This window comes from Oryctolagus cuniculus, chromosome 13 (genome assembly GCF_051225735.1).
Source record: "Oryctolagus cuniculus isolate XC-2025 breed Fujian yellow rabbit chromosome 13, ASM5122573v1, whole genome shotgun sequence".
Lineage (NCBI taxonomy): Eukaryota > Metazoa > Chordata > Mammalia > Lagomorpha > Leporidae > Oryctolagus > Oryctolagus cuniculus.
This window is the reverse complement of record NC_142879.1, coordinates 13,940,031-13,955,661: the sequence shown is the minus strand read 5'-3', so window position 1 is coordinate 13,955,661 and position 15,631 is coordinate 13,940,031. Positions and strand designations below refer to the sequence as shown.

The following is a 15,631-nucleotide window of genomic DNA, read 5'->3' as shown; positions in this document are numbered from 1 at the left end:
AGATAGTAAAGACACTTTTAATTCACATTTTCTTGAAATGTCTATGGTGTAAATTGATTTCTGTGGTACTAAAATGTGTAATTTAATATGAGTTTAGTTGTTTTTCATGGAGCAAGTGATGTTAGACTTTAGGGGAACTCAAAAGTTGAATAAACCCTTAAAGATATTAGACACACACTTGTTTCAATTGATCATAACAGTTATAACAACTAGAACTTTCTAATTCATTGTTAATTTCATTGACCTGGCTGCTGACTAATCACATGTTGTGATTAAAATACCTATATAACCTCTTTTTATTAATTTTTATTAATTTATTAATTTTTAATTAATGTGTTTATGGGATGCCACATAATATTTAATACATGTATACATTATGTTCAATTTGGGTAAATGTCCCTATTTCTTGGAACATTCAACATTCCTTTATGGGGGGAAAACATTCAAAATCCTTTTGTTTTATCTAGAGAATTTTATAGTATGTTATTAATAGCTCTAGTCACTCTACTACACAACAGACCACAAGTACATATGACTCCTATCTAACTATAACTTAGTACCCAGTAGGTAACCTCTCCCCAACTTCCCCATCCGGTCTCCTCGACTCTCCCTTTGGCAACCACCATTCTACTTTTAGACTCTACAAGATCAACCGTTTAGACTCCACCTGTGAGTGAGATCATGTGGAACTTGTCTTGGCTTATTTGACTTACAGGGATCTCCAGTTTCATCCATGTTGCAGATGATAAGATTTCATTCTTTTGTACCCTAATCCACTGTTTGTGGGAATGTAAACTAGTATAGCCATTGTGGAAGACAGTATGGAGATACCTCAGAAAGCTGAGAATAGATCTACCATATGACCCAGCAATCCCACTCCTGGTAATTTACCCAAAGGAGATGAAATCAGCACATCAAAGAAAGATCCGTACACCTGTGTTTATTGTAGCTCTCAATTCACAATGGCTAAGATATGAAATCAACCCATATGCCACCAACTGATGAGTAGATAAAAAATGTGTGATTTGATATATATATATATAATTGAATACTACTCAGCAATAAAAAAGAATGGAATCTTGTCTTTTGCAAAAATGGATGCAACATTTTATTTAATGAAATTATATTTAATGAAATAAGCCAGTCCCCGAAAGACAAATACCATATGTTTTCCCTGATCTGTGATAACTAATAAAGTACCAAAAAAGTATATATGAGTGAAACTGACATTTTGAGATTTGATGACTGTTTACAGTCCTTGTTTCTACTGTTCAGGAACAGTGTGTTTTTCTTCTTGTGACTTGTTTCGAATTCTTTACTTAGTATTGGGTTAAGCTTATGAGTATATAATAAACTGAAAGTAGATCATTGTAAATGGTGGGAAAGGTGGGGTGGGAAGTAACACTATGCTCATAAATCTGAATATATGAAGTACATGGAATGTGTTTGCCTTAAATAAAAAAAAATTTAAAAAAAGATTTCATCCTTTTGTCTGGATGAATAGGATTCCATTCTGTATTTGTATTGTATTCCCTTTATCCTTTTATCAGTTGATAGATACCTAGGTTGTTTCCATTTTTTAAAAAGATTTATTTATTTATTTCAAAGGCAGAGTTACAGAGAGAGAGAGAGAGAGATAGGGAGAGAGAGAGAGAGAGAGAGAGAGACCTTTCATATGCTGGTTCACTCCCCAAATGGCCTCAATGGGTGGGACAAGGCCAGGCTGGAGACAGGAGCCAGGAGCTTCTTCCTGGTCTCCCATGTCGGTGCAGGGATCCAAATATTTGGACATCATCCACTGCTTTCCTAGGCACATTAGCAGGGAGCTGGATTGGAAGTACAGCAGCTGGTACCTTAAGTGGTGCTACTAGGGGATGACGATGTTGCAGGCGGCAGCTTTACCAACTATGTATGACTATGCCACAACACCACCCCCTCCATTTCTTGATTAATCAGATATTGCTGCAATAAACATGGGGGTGCAGGTGTCTATTTGATAGACTTTTAATTTCCTTATATGTATACTGAATACCTTAAATATATACCTAATAGTAAAATCACTGGATCATATGGTAGTTCTAGTTTTAGTTTTTTGAGGAACCCCCATTCTGTTTTCCATGGTGGCTGTACTAATGTACATTCCTACCAACAATATGAAAGGCTTCTGTTTTCTCCACATCATCACCACCACTTGTTATCTTTTGCTTTTTTGATAATGTGCTGTTGAGTTCTTTATATATTCTTTTTTCCCCAAGATTTATTTATTTATTTGAACTTCAGAGTTACACAGAGAAAGAAGGAGAGGCAGAGGGAGGGAGAGAGGTCTTCCATCTGATGGTTCACTCCCCAATTGGCCGCAACAGCCAGAGCTGTGCCGATCCAAAGCCAGGAGCCAGGATGTCTTCTGGGTCTCCCACGTGGGTTCAGGGGCCCAAGGACTAGGGCCATCTTCTACTGCTTTCCTAGGCCATAGCAGAGCGCTGGATCAGAAGTGGAGCAGCCAGGATCTGAACCGGCACCCATATGGGATGCTGGCACTGCGGGCTGTGGCTTTACCCACTAGGACACAGCACCGACCCAGAGTTCTTTATATATTCTACTTGTTATCACCATCTGATACATGATTTGCAAATATTTTCTCCCGATTTGTGGGGTACGTCTTTTTCTCTGTTGATGGTATCCTTTTTTTGGGTGCAGAGTTTCTTTAGTTTGATGAGGTCTTATATATTTTTGCTTTTCTTTCCTGTGTTTTTGTGGCCTGATCCAAAAATTCTTGTTGCTCATTACAATGCCCCGTTGTTAAAGGTATGTTGACTATAGATACCTAGGTTTCTTTGTAGGGGGTCTATTTTATTCTGTGGTCTTATGTGTCTATTTTATGCCTTTATGATGCTGTTTTGATTACTGTAGCTTTGTTATATCTTGAAGTTAGCTAGTGTGGTGCCTTCAGCTTCGCTATTCAGCGCCCTTGTGGTTCCAAACAAATTTTAGTAATTTTTTTTAACTCTGAAGAATGTCTTTGGTATTTTGATGGAGATTGAATCTCTAAAAACTTTGGGTAGTATGACTATTTTAATGATATTGATCCTTCCAATCCATGAATATTTAATGTCTTTCCATTTGTGGATTCTTGAATTTAATCAGTTTTAAAGTTTTCATTATAGATATCTTTTATCTTCTTCACTAAATTTAATTCTAGGCTTTAGTTTTTTTTTCTAACTATTAGAAATGTGATTGTTTTCTTGATTTCTTTTGTAGATAATCTGCTATTGGTTTGTGACATTGTTAATGATTTTTTTTTGAATGTTAACTTTATATCTTGCTATTTAGCTGAATTTATTCATTAGTGAGAATAATTTTCTATTGGAGTCTCTGGATTTTCAATATATATATATATTGTCATTCAATATATATATAATGTCATGTCTGTTGCAAACAGTGACAATTTGACTTCCTCTTTCCAGGTTGGAGGGACATTATTTCTTTCTCTTGCCTACTTGCTCTAGCTAGGACTTCCAGTACTATGTTGAGTAAAAGTGGTGAAAGAAGGTATTCTAGTCTGTTCCAGGTCTTAGAGTGAAAGCCGTCAACTTTTCCTCATTCTGTAGCAAGTTAGCTGTTGGCTTGTTATATATGGCCTCTATTGTTTTGATGTACATTCCTTCTACACTTCATTTTTTTGGAGTTTCTATCTGTGGTTGCTATTCCCACATTAAGTATTTATAAATTGAATATAGATATTATTTATATTATTTTACATTGAGTTTATAAATATATGAGTTAGTACTGATTAGACTTTATACTTTTAAAAATAGTCTCCATACAACAATCTATTTTTTATAATTGTATAATTATTATTTAATTCCTGTAGAGAGAGCCTCCAAATAGTTAGGTGGATAATTGATTGTGATTTTTTTTTTAAAGATCGTATTTATTTATTTGAGAGGTAGAGTTATAGCCAGAGAGAGGTAGAAACAGAGAGAAAGGTCTTCCATCCACTGGTTCATTCCCCAGTTGACTGCAATGGCTGGAGCTGGGCAGATCTGAATTCTGGCCTCCCATAATGGTGCAGGGACCCAAGCACTTGGGCCATCTTCTACTGCTTTCCCAGGCCATAGCAGAGAGCTGGATTGGAAGAGGAGTAGCTGGGAGTAGAACCAGTGCCCTTATGGGATGCTGGCATCACAGGGTGACACTTAGCTCACTATGCCAAAGTGCCAGCCCCTCAATTGTGATTTTTCCAAACTTTAAAAATAGACTATTTTTCTGATTTCTACTGGTGACATTACATGTTATTAAATCTTCAAGGCTTAGAGAACTAATAAGTATGCCATTGGTCCTGGAACGTAAGAGCCACCTGCAGCTGCATTTTTAAGACATTTTAAAGTTTAGAATCCCTGAATTGTATTCTAAAACTAAGGGTCCTATTGTTTCTATAAAACATCACACAAGACAAAACATAAGTCTCCTAATGGTTTATATCAAGAATGCTCACTTATAAGACAGTTTAGGTATAGTTTTGAATTAGGTTCTAGACAGAACCAGAAAAAAAGAATAATCATAATTTGCAGCTCTGGAACTTGCAAACTCAGAGCTGCATGAGACGTAGTTTTCAAGTGTTTGCTCTGGAGAGCATGCGTGAATGTGGTGAGAAGGACGATCGCGCACGGTCTGTCGTCTGCCTGTGAGCAATAAAAGGAACAGTGTGCTTCAGAAGCAGGTGGTCCACACGACTGAGGAAACATGCAAAGTAGATGAACAAAAGCAAAGAGTCTTCAAAATTAAATAGGAAGTATAAATCTGTAAGCAGGGTATGTTTTCGCAGGTACTTTTAGTGAAATTTTTTGCCAAGAAAGTTGAAAGAAAGGCCTAATTTTAGGTCGAAGAAGACAGCAAGAAATACTTCATTCATCACATTGGCTAATGCCTTATATAGAGTTGGTAATTAATCTTTATCAAGTAGATTAATGAATAAATATGTTAATGAAAAGGGAACTTTATTAATAAATTCACCCTTAAAGGAAAAATGTCTGTTAGCATGGTCATTTGAAGACATTTTTAATTAGAAAAGTAGCGAGTATAGCAGGCTTCTTCTCTGTATTGAAGTCATTTATATACATTGTGTAGCAATGTTTGCATCTGTTGTGTTTTGTTAAATAGAAGTAGTTGAATATATTCAAATTTCTATCCATACATTTATCTATATCTGTATCCATATAACCTATATAAAATATAAGAAAAATCTTCAAAGAAGGCAGATAAATTATTTCATATAATACTTTCCATTATTTCATATTTCTATAGGTTAACATTTTGACATCAAGACATAGGCTGTTAATGTTGTGTATAACTCAGAAAATATTGGTTGCATAAATGAATCTCTTCTTTATTGGAATTCATATCACACTTGAGAGTTATTAAAATGTGGTTAATTAACAACACTAGTTCAGAGGGTTTTATGTATTTGACACTGTCCTAATCATTTTACATGGATTTTTATTTTCGCTTAATTCTTATATAAATTTCCCAATAAATTCTCATTTAATCTTGTGAGATACATACATTGACTTTTGCTCTGTTTATAGATGAATTACCTGAAGCACATAGGCAGTCGCTTGCAGAGCCTGAATGTGAATGTTAGCGGCTTGACTCCAGAACGTGGTGCAGTTGACTGCTTTGATATGCTACCTCATGCATGTGTGCCTGTGTACATTCATTTGTTTTCTAATGATCAAATCTATCTCTATAGTTCTAAAAATCAAAAATTGTATTTTCTTTACTCTCTACAGCATCCAGCTGTTCTCTGGAACCAAGGGAGCTGATCAATTGACTGATGGAAAACTGGGTTCTCTCTAAAACTTGGAAGAGTTATCCTAGTTATCTCAATTTCACTTATCTTTATTTAAATTATTGTTTTTTATATGTTTTAAATACCTTATTATCTGTTAATGCAAATAAACATTGTAGACATTGTCCTGTTTTATTCCATCTTTCCATTGACCTGTAAAACATTACTAGTTAAAATTGGAGTAAATGAGACGAAGAGTAGATATATTAGTCTGAAAGATTGGGGAGTTTAATATGATTATCAGGGTTAAATAAAAAGTCTTCTTCTTAAGTTGATTTTTCTTAGATAAAGATGGGTAATTGCTACTGAAGTCTTTGCTTTAAAGCCTATATTTTTTTTTGGATCAAAAAAGTTTGTTCTGAATATTTAATTAAAACCTCAGACTATAAGGTGTGCTACAGAAATCCAGATGCAGTAAGTTGCATATGAAACCCAACTGAATTGTGGGAAAGTGAGGATTACACAAAAATGCACCTCCAGAGAGAGGACACGTGTGCGGCGGCCACAGCCATCAACGGCAGGAACTTCTGAGAGCCGTGCAGATGCCTGACTGTGTGCATGCATACGAATAAAAATTTAAAGGCAGTTTGCAACAGAATTTTTGACCAAAAAATAAAAATACAAATCCTTTTGCTTATATATAAACCCTGCTGCATACTTTTTAAATACTTCCCTTTATCATAAATTAATGAGTAATACATTATGTCTTATTTGCCAAGCACACCACTTATCTTATAAATATATGTTATTATTTATTTCTTTGTAGTGTTACTTTTCTCTGCTTCTGATATACACTTTTTGTTGGATTATATCAAACTAAAGTTATTTTAGATTGCAGAGGTCTCATCATCAGTCCTTGTATGACTGACACACACGAAACACAAATTCTTAAAATTTGCGTTCTACAGTTCAGTTCTTTGCATAGAAGAATGTATTTATTTCATAGCAGTCATTTAAATTTTCTTACTAATGTCAATTTGTTTTAACGTTTGATGGAGATTAAGAACTTGATCATTGTTAAAAATCTCAATGATTTTAGAATTGGAACTTACAGACTTAACAGTACTTTCCCTAATTTAAGGAGGGAGAGTAAAGGACAAATTTATTTCTAACTGAAACAGTGCATGGAAATACAAGCCAAGAAAAAATATCCCACATTGAGAACAGTTATCCTGACAGTTATTTTCTGGATCTAGGTTTAAAACAGAGTCACCAAATTTAAAATACTCCTAAATCGAAAATAGAGATGATATTTAAAGAGGCTGTTTCTGTAATTTACCACAAAAATGTAATCCTCCTGTTTGAATAAAATATATCCTAACTTTTGAAAATTTTTATTTATTTGATTGTTTATTTTTATGAGAGAGTGTGAGAGACCAAGTGAGTGAAAACGATTTTCCATACACTGGTTCACTCCCCAAGTGCTCGCAGCAGCCTGGGCCACAGTTGAGGCCAGGAGGCAGAAACCGCACCAGGTCTTCCTCGAAGGTGGGAGGGGTTCAATGCTTGAGACTTCGCCTGCTCCTCCAAGGGTGCACATTAGCAGGAAACCAGGCTGGAAGCAGATCTGGGACTAAGACCTGGCCACTCTGACTGAGATGCAGACCTCTCATGACTGTGTTAAATGCCCATCTCCCCACCCTAATTCAGCACTCTGTACTGTGGCGTTTCCCTTGAGGATTTAAAATACCTAGTACTGTCCCTGAAAGTTTGCTGTGATGGCCTGGAACATCTCAGCACGAGAGTTGGATATCTCAGTTCTGTGTTTTGCAGGCTTCTTTTAGCCAAGTAGCTTAGTGTATGTTTCTTTTAAGAATTTTTTTATACTTCCTTCTGTAAAGTCTAAGTAGATTTAATGAACAAATAGTATCTATTCTCATTTATTTGCAGAGAAAATATTAAAAGTTAATTATCTTTTTAAAAAATCCATAGCTTTGGAAAGTTTAACGTTGGCAGGTCACTCTTGTTTTTGTAAAAGTATTCTGAGTAAAATTATGTGAATGGAATTATGACATTATGTAATATTACATTTTTTTCTTGAGAACATTAGTAGAAAATCAGTTCATTTCAGGCTTCTTTATATATTCATGTTTCCTGGTTATTGGAAAGTGAATGGATTTGAATTCTGACTTCCATGAACAAGTCTTAGATTAAGCTGAATCCAGGTAGCCATTTCCCTTGATGGTAATTAGTATAGGTAGGAGTGGCCTGTAACCTTGTGGCTAATTAGATATGATGGGAAGGTCAGCAGTTAGACTTCTGGGAACGGTTTCCTCACTGATAAGAAGAGACTCAGAAAAAGAGATTTGATCAATCACTGTTGTACTGCTGTGTCTTTGTGTGATGAGCTGAACTGGGCAGCTCATTTTCTGAACATGAGCAGAGGTAGCCGAGGACAAAGCCAACAGACTCAGCACAGTCGAGCAGAAGTGAAGACCCTTAAGTCCTGCAGAAGGACACTGAATCAAATGGTCCCTCAGCAATGCTACCTGTCACTTCTTGCTATGGGAGTGCAACTATTCCTTATATATATTAAGCCTCATTAAACAGATACAGTTATTCTGTAGTTATAGATGCTATTCAAACATTCAGGGCTAACTATCTGTGTGGGTTTACAGTATCGGCAACCAAATATGTTTTGAGAAACCCTTGCCAGTGATTCTGATACTTTCTCATCTTCCTTCCAACCCTTCCCACCCTTCCTTCCTTTGAGAAATTCAATAGCAAGATAGTTAAGAAATTTAATTCAAGGACTTGGTAAATGGTTGTAAATGGGGCTCAAGAAAGTAAAATGGGGTCTAAAAGGCTATCATGTTTTTGATTTCAGTGACTAACTGGTGGTTGGTGCTGCCATTCTAGATGATAAGGACTTGAAAGGAAGAAGTGACTTCAGTCTTGTGCATTCTGAATTTGAGGTATCTAGGAACATTCAGAAAGTGAGGCCAGAAAGCAGTTAGATATGTGTAATCTTTGAATTCACAGAAATGTCTAAATTATAAGACTAAGAGATGTAGTCATTGTAGTTGAAGGTAGGGTATAGATGAAATTAACAGAACAAATATAGCTTGTTGAGGTGGAAAGAGGAAGATACGGAACTTCTGAGAACACCTATATTTCCTAGAAGGTGGTGAGAGAAGTGGGGAGAAGGAAAATCAACTACTTATATAAAAAGTGGCATTCCTCACTTCATCTTCGATTTTCCCCAGAGAAATTTGAAGACCTCCACAGTTGTTCAATTTTGATCAGGATGTAAAACTTTATACATTTTAGTATTTTTAAAAGTAGATTGTTTTTTAAAAATTGTTTCTATTTTTAGTATATACATTTTAGTGCTAATTGTTGAACTCAAGAGATAAAACGTTAATATACTCTTCTATCATTAGCAGCATACTCTTATAAGTTTCATTTTAATGTTTATTAGTAGATATATATTGATATGGTACCAAAAAAAGCCAATGTATACATTTTCATCAGTTGTTTTTCCAGTGATTAATATCATAATGGATGTGTTGTTTGTGGGGCATATGCAGAAATATGTATGATTATTCCTTGCATTTTGTTATTCACAATTCTGTAATCTATTTGTTATTTATGCTTTTTATCATTGGACTTGTGCTAGTCAGTGTCTTCTTTTTTATAGCAATAATACATTTTGTATTAGGAAACAAATCACTTTTCTTGGCTGAGGAAATTTCTTAAAAAAAAAAACCTAGAAACCTGTATAAAAAGGGAAAACTGATAACTTCTGGATATTTGTTGTATTATCTTAAAATTTTCATATAATCTGTGGATGCCAATGCAGAATTGTGTGTGTGTGTTATAGAAAACATGTGTGTGAAAGAAATACCAGTCTTTCCCCAAAAATGCTGAAGTATAATCTTCAATTAACACTATTGCTAAAAGGACCCAATAAAGCGATTTGCCTGCATTCTTTTCCTCTCTCCAATCTCTCTTTTTTTCTTTTTTAACTTCAGTTTGAATAGCACCTGTAATTAAGGAAGAACACCGTGTCCTGGGAGCTAGGTAGGACTTCCAGCTATTGATCTGTGTAAACCCAGCTTATACTGTCAGGGGAGAAACAGTCAGCTGCCAAGCTGCTTTGTCACCGACATAAGCTGAGAAAAGATTTTTTTTTTGTCTATACTGTTTATACACTAGTCTATAGACCTGCTGGCTGGTTGAATTTTAAAGAGTGCGGAGGTTTAAAGACTTGTCCCCTGAGGGATGCTTCTGCCAGTTGGGAAGCGAGCTGAGGCTGTTTTGCAGAAGTGTGTGCATGTGTGTTGCTTGTGGAAGAAGGGAGGGGGAGGGTGTGAAAGATGGAGCAACTAACTGAGATGCATTCTTCTTAATTTGAGTCTTAAAATTGATGTGAAATGTATTACTACTTTGGACATATTTAGAGACAAATGTTGAGATTTACATGTATATTCTTTATTATCAAAATTATGTGGTCAGTTTTGCAGGAGGATATGTGAATAATGTTCGTATGTGTAGTAAATATGGTATATGGCTCTACTTTAGCAGCACAAGATAAAGATTAAGCAGTGGTGAAATGAAAATGAACTGTTCTCATTGGTAATGAACACTTTTTCAGCCTAACTAATTTATTTCAAGCTTAATGACTCCTTTAATTGTGCTTAACAAAATATTGTCAGTAGTAAAGTAGTTAGGGCTCTCTAAATATGGAGTTTGTGCCCATACTTATGAAGGTGCATGTTCATAGAAAGCATTTTGCCCTAAAGGGCAAAAAATGTTTATTTATATGGTGCTTTTCATTCTGCTTCTGTGAGTTAAGGCTCTTGAAGCTTTCTTAGGTGTTGGTACTAGAATTTTACAAGGTCTTAATTTTAATTGATATCTTATTAAAATCTTTATTTTAAATGAATGCAAGAAATTCTACTTTAAAGCACTCAATACTATATGTATAAACAGAGCTTAAATATTCAGATCCTGATTTCCTTTTATGTAAGCTGTGTTGGTAGAGGTGGTAGATAAGGTATTTTTTTGAGAATGCTGCTACATTAAGATATTTGCTGTTATTTCTTTTTAATAGGAAATACATTCATAAATTTCTGCCTTGTAAGCTTTCCTGGCTTTGAAATTGTATAATATTGTGCTTAATTCTAAAATTAACTTTTGAGTCAGAGTTAATTTTATATTTTCTATGTGTAGCAAAATAGATAGTTTTCTTTGGTGGCAAGTGGTTGACAGTTATTAGCATTTTGTTATAATTGTTGGTGCATATGCTCTCTGAAAGGTTTTACGATTATTTTATAATGACTATAAAGTTACTGAAGTTTTAAAATCAATCAGATTAGTTTCTAAGTTTAATTTGATGATTGATTTTCATATTAAGCAAATCTTAAGTGTAAGCACATAGAATAGAAGCTGTGGTTTAATTTAAAGTTTTGTTTTTATGTACACATTTATGTGAGAATGTTTTAAGATAAAACTTAGTATCAAGAGTTGAAACATACTTGTGTAATTGTATTTATTTAGCTATAGAAAATCTTTTTTTTTTTTTTAAAGCATTTGTCTACAGGACATAGTGGTGGTGGTAGACTTCTCAGTAAATTCATTCTCCTGCCAACTTCATTCCCTTTTCTCTGCCTGCATTTTAATTGAAACAACATTTATATTTTTGAGCCAGGATCTGTCAGAAGTCCCTATGGCTAGTCTGTAGTACAAGTAGCAGCAGCCGTGGCTTACCCATATGGTGCGGTGCTTCTTGTAAAATCCATATGGCCTTGTTGAAGGGAATCCCAGCGGGGATGTGAAGGGTGTTAATACCCTTCAGGCCAGGCCTTTCCCTCCTGGGGCTCCTGTGGCATTGTCAGTGCAATCTGCCAAAGCCCAAACGTAATTCCTTTTTAATAATCAATTATTTTAGTCTAGGAACCTGTGCTATTTTTCTCAAGGAAAAAAAACTTTTTTTCATAGAAAATGTCTTTAAAAAAGTTTTAACTACATCTTTTAAAAATGTTCTAAAGCTTTTTTTTATTTGCATTTGTAGGAAGTACTACAGACTGTGCCAAAGTTCTGTTTCCCCTTTGACGTTGAAAGGTATAGTATAAGTCATTATTTAAAATAACTTTAGCTCATTTTAGTGCACACTATAAAATGACTTTATGTGCTTTTTTCTAAAATAAAATGAAATGTGTGTTCTCTTCGTTGCTTCTAACAAAAAGGGCTAGAGATTCAAAATTAAATAATATTTGTAGTGAAGAAACATTTTAAATCATTTATATCTTTTGTTTTCTCTGGTGGCCATTTAGGAAAAGTCTGAAATGTATTGTCAGTAACATCTATTTCTTTGCATTATCTATCAGTTACACATTGTAAGCACAAGGAAAAATATTAATATGTCCTTGATGTCCTTAGAATTGTGTCTTTTAAAATTAGATATATCTATCCTGGTTTCTGTCTCACTTCACCCTAATTGAAAAGACCATCTGTGTGATGCTGTAACACTCCTGGGTTGATGTCTTCCAAGAATAGCTTTATAGAAATACTGCAATATTGTGGAAGGCTATGGGGAAACCCTGCTAGCAGTTTGAAAATCTCATTATATTTGTATTTTACTGAACAAATACTAAATGAACTACTTTTGTGTAGTTGAGATTTAATAGAATATATAGCCCTTTGAGCATAATAACATCATTTATTGTTTTTCATGTAATTTTCACACCCTATTATCAGTTTTCTTAAAAGTGTGGTATGAGGGGTAGATAAAAGAAATTTTATTTTAGGGAAATATTTTGCTAAAGTAAAGATTAATGAAAGTCTAATATTTTAACCATATTGAAAACAAAGACTTCCACCTGATTGGCTGATGAATAGTTATAAATATTGCTGGTAAATGATATTCCTTCTTTTACCTTATTTCTGGGGAATCAATTGTGTTCCCTGCAACCCCTGCCAAGTTACAATTTTCCAATTGATAATAATGATAAAATAAAGGAAGTAAAGATAAAAAGATGTTATTATAAACCTTGGACAGTGGAGGGCACATTAGTTGTTGGTGATTTTTTTGAAGTTCATAAAAGTTTTTAAAGAACTATTCCTTAACATTATATTTTAAAAATACTCATCATTTGAGATGCAAGATTTCCTGGCTAAACAGTTTGTAGTATTGGTATAATGTTTGTAATTTATTTCCATTTTCAAAACCAAAGCTGAAGTATTATGGATTATATAATTCCTTACCAGGAAGTCATAAGATAGTTTACCTTAAGGTTTCATAAGACTAAATGCAGTCATAAAATATCCCAAAGGCTATCAAAATGCTATTACTGAAACTACAGAAATAAGAAGCTAGACATGATGACTGAGCCCTTTTGCTCAACCCTAGCCTCGCTTTCCCCAATTACACTAAACCTGATTAGATAGCAAATCATGTTGCTGCAGCTTCTAATGGCAGCCTCCACCAATTCTGTTTAATTGCTTCTTATGTTGACATTCTCACCCAATAAAGTACCACACAAAATACTCTTGGTATTATTTCTTGGAATTCTCTTTGAAGGCTACTAACATGTTAAGGAATAAATTTCTAAGTACAAAGTAAGAATATAATTTGTATTTTAAAAAAGCTCACTGGCTAAACTTTAAAGATTTTTAGCTAATCTTGAACTGTCATATGTGTCACACTGAGGTGTAAGAGGCAAGATAAATCATTAGATGAAATATTTATATTTAAAAATATATGCACATATTTCCTGGCTATAATCTTGACATCAGACAACCAAAATATAATATCCATAATAATTCAGCTTTGGTTTTGAAAATGGAAATAAATTACAAACAAGATACTATAATTTATTATGATATGAGACTAATGATTTAGTTTATACATTTTCTACTCAAATGAATGCCACATATAAATATGTTTTTGCTTGTTTTTCTTCAAGAAAATTACTATAAAAGGCTTTGTATTTCCTAATCTTCCTATATTTTAGGGTGTCTCAAAATCAAGTTGGCCAGCACTTTACCTTTGTACTGACAGACATTGAAAGTAAACAGAGATTTGGATTCTGCAGGCTCACATCAGGAGGCAAAATCTGTTTATGCATCCTTAGGTGAGTATTTGTTGTTTTAAAAAAAAAAACAAAATTGATGCAAAGTAGATTACTCTCTCTCACATTTTTTATATATGGGATGCAAGAAAAAAAATCACTTCTTATAGTTCGTTTTTTTCCTTTATAAATCCAAGTAATTTGAAAAAGAATTTTCCTTACTTTCACCCATCCACGTACTGAACAGGCCTGACCCTGCTTAGCTTCCGAGATCAGATGAGATCGGGCAAGTTCATGGTGGTATGGCTGTAAACTCCCTCCTTTCTATATACAGAATCCGTTGGGCTTAAAGACTTACCAATAACATACTCTAATTTTGCTTGAAGGACCTGATTCTTTTAATGATTTTTTTTGTGGATGATTTTTGAAAGTTAAATATTTATATGAGTTCCAGTAATGTGGGTTTTGCACCTTATATAGGTTGCACAAAATTCAATTAAATTATAGTATGCCCTTTTCTATCAATGAACCAGAACTTGTATTTTTTTTTTTTAAGATTTATTTATTTACTTGAAAGAGTTACACAGAGAGAGAAGGAGAGGCAGAGAGAGAGAGAGAAGTCTTCTATCCATTGGCTCACTCTCCAGTTGGCTGTAATGGCTGGAGCTGTGCCAATCTGAAGCCAGGAACCAGGAGCTTCTTCCCATCACCCAAACAGGTGCAGAGTCCCAAGGACTTGGGCCATCTTCCGCTGCTTTCCCAGGCTATAGCAGAGAGCTGGATCAGAAGAGGAGCAGCTGGGATTCCAGCACTACAGGTGGCGGCTTTACTGGCTATGCCACAGCAAGGCCCCAGAACATATATTTTTGAAAGTGAATTGCTACTTAAATGCAAAAGTTGCAAACTCTGATTCTAGGCAAAAAACTGTTTAGATATTTTTGTCTAGCCCAATGGGTATTTTAAAAAATATAAAACCTTTTGGTAACCTTATAAGCTTTAGGAAGTTTTATATAAAGTTTATATTTCTAATTCCTTCTGAGAAGTGGAATATCTGCTACTTGTGTTCCTGCACTCTCCAGTGGCTGCAGAAAGTTAGAACTTCATAGCAGGCCTTTAGCTGTGTAGTGAGCTTGTAGGTTTCCACAGGTCCTTCCTGTCCTGCCTTCATGGCTGACGTCATCTGCTTTGATGAGCAGGAGGTGAGAGCATCTCCTGCCTGCAGACTTTGCACCCCAGGGACTCGCTGTTGAGGAGGAAAGAGTCTAAATGTTATTGTCCTTGTAGTAAGTCTTGAAAGCAGGCATTGAAATGTGGTCCATAAAAGTAGCGAATATTTGGGGGGTGAACCAACAGAAGGAAGACCTTTCTCTCTCTCTCTCACTGTCTAACTCTGTCAAATAAAAAAAAATCCAATTAAAAAAAAGTAGGACTCTAAACAAGTCATATTGAGTACTGGTCAACCTAGAATCTATAGAGATGCTAATAGGAAAAGCAATAACATTTGATCTATAAATTAACATATTACAAAGAAAACTTTGATATAAAATTGCTGTTTTCTCTATTGGCTATTTACCTGTGTTTTTATTATTCATTGAGAATGAAGTTATTCATTTACTCAGGACAAACTTAGATCTGGAGAACTTGTTTTCAGTCTTTATTCAAAAGTAAATGCTTAACTGCTTTATAAAGTGATATAATGCTAATATGCCTTCATTCTTTCTTGAGGCATAAATCTTCCATTTCAATAACAATTGTATTTAAAACATAT

General features: G+C 34.5%; 1 protein-coding gene across 18 annotated transcripts in view; it reads left to right on the top strand.

The window, feature by feature from the left end:
* The window catches only part of DENND1B (DENN domain containing 1B), a 303,159-nt gene that overhangs the window by 123,767 nt on the left and 163,761 nt on the right, over positions 1-15,631 (top strand). For 14 of the 18 annotated variants that reach the window (XM_070055062.2, XM_070055061.2, XM_051820442.3 and 11 more), the window contains 2 exons: positions 11,865-11,914; positions 13,807-13,926. In XM_070055062.2, the coding sequence (XP_069911163.2) occupies positions 11,865-11,914; positions 13,807-13,926 (170 nt within the window). Of the gene's footprint in view, positions 1-9,822; positions 9,872-11,864; positions 11,915-13,806; positions 13,927-15,631 lie in introns of all 18 variants that reach the window. The other 4 variants (XM_089312035.1, XM_089312039.1, XM_089312040.1 and 1 more) reach the window with 1 other exon arrangement.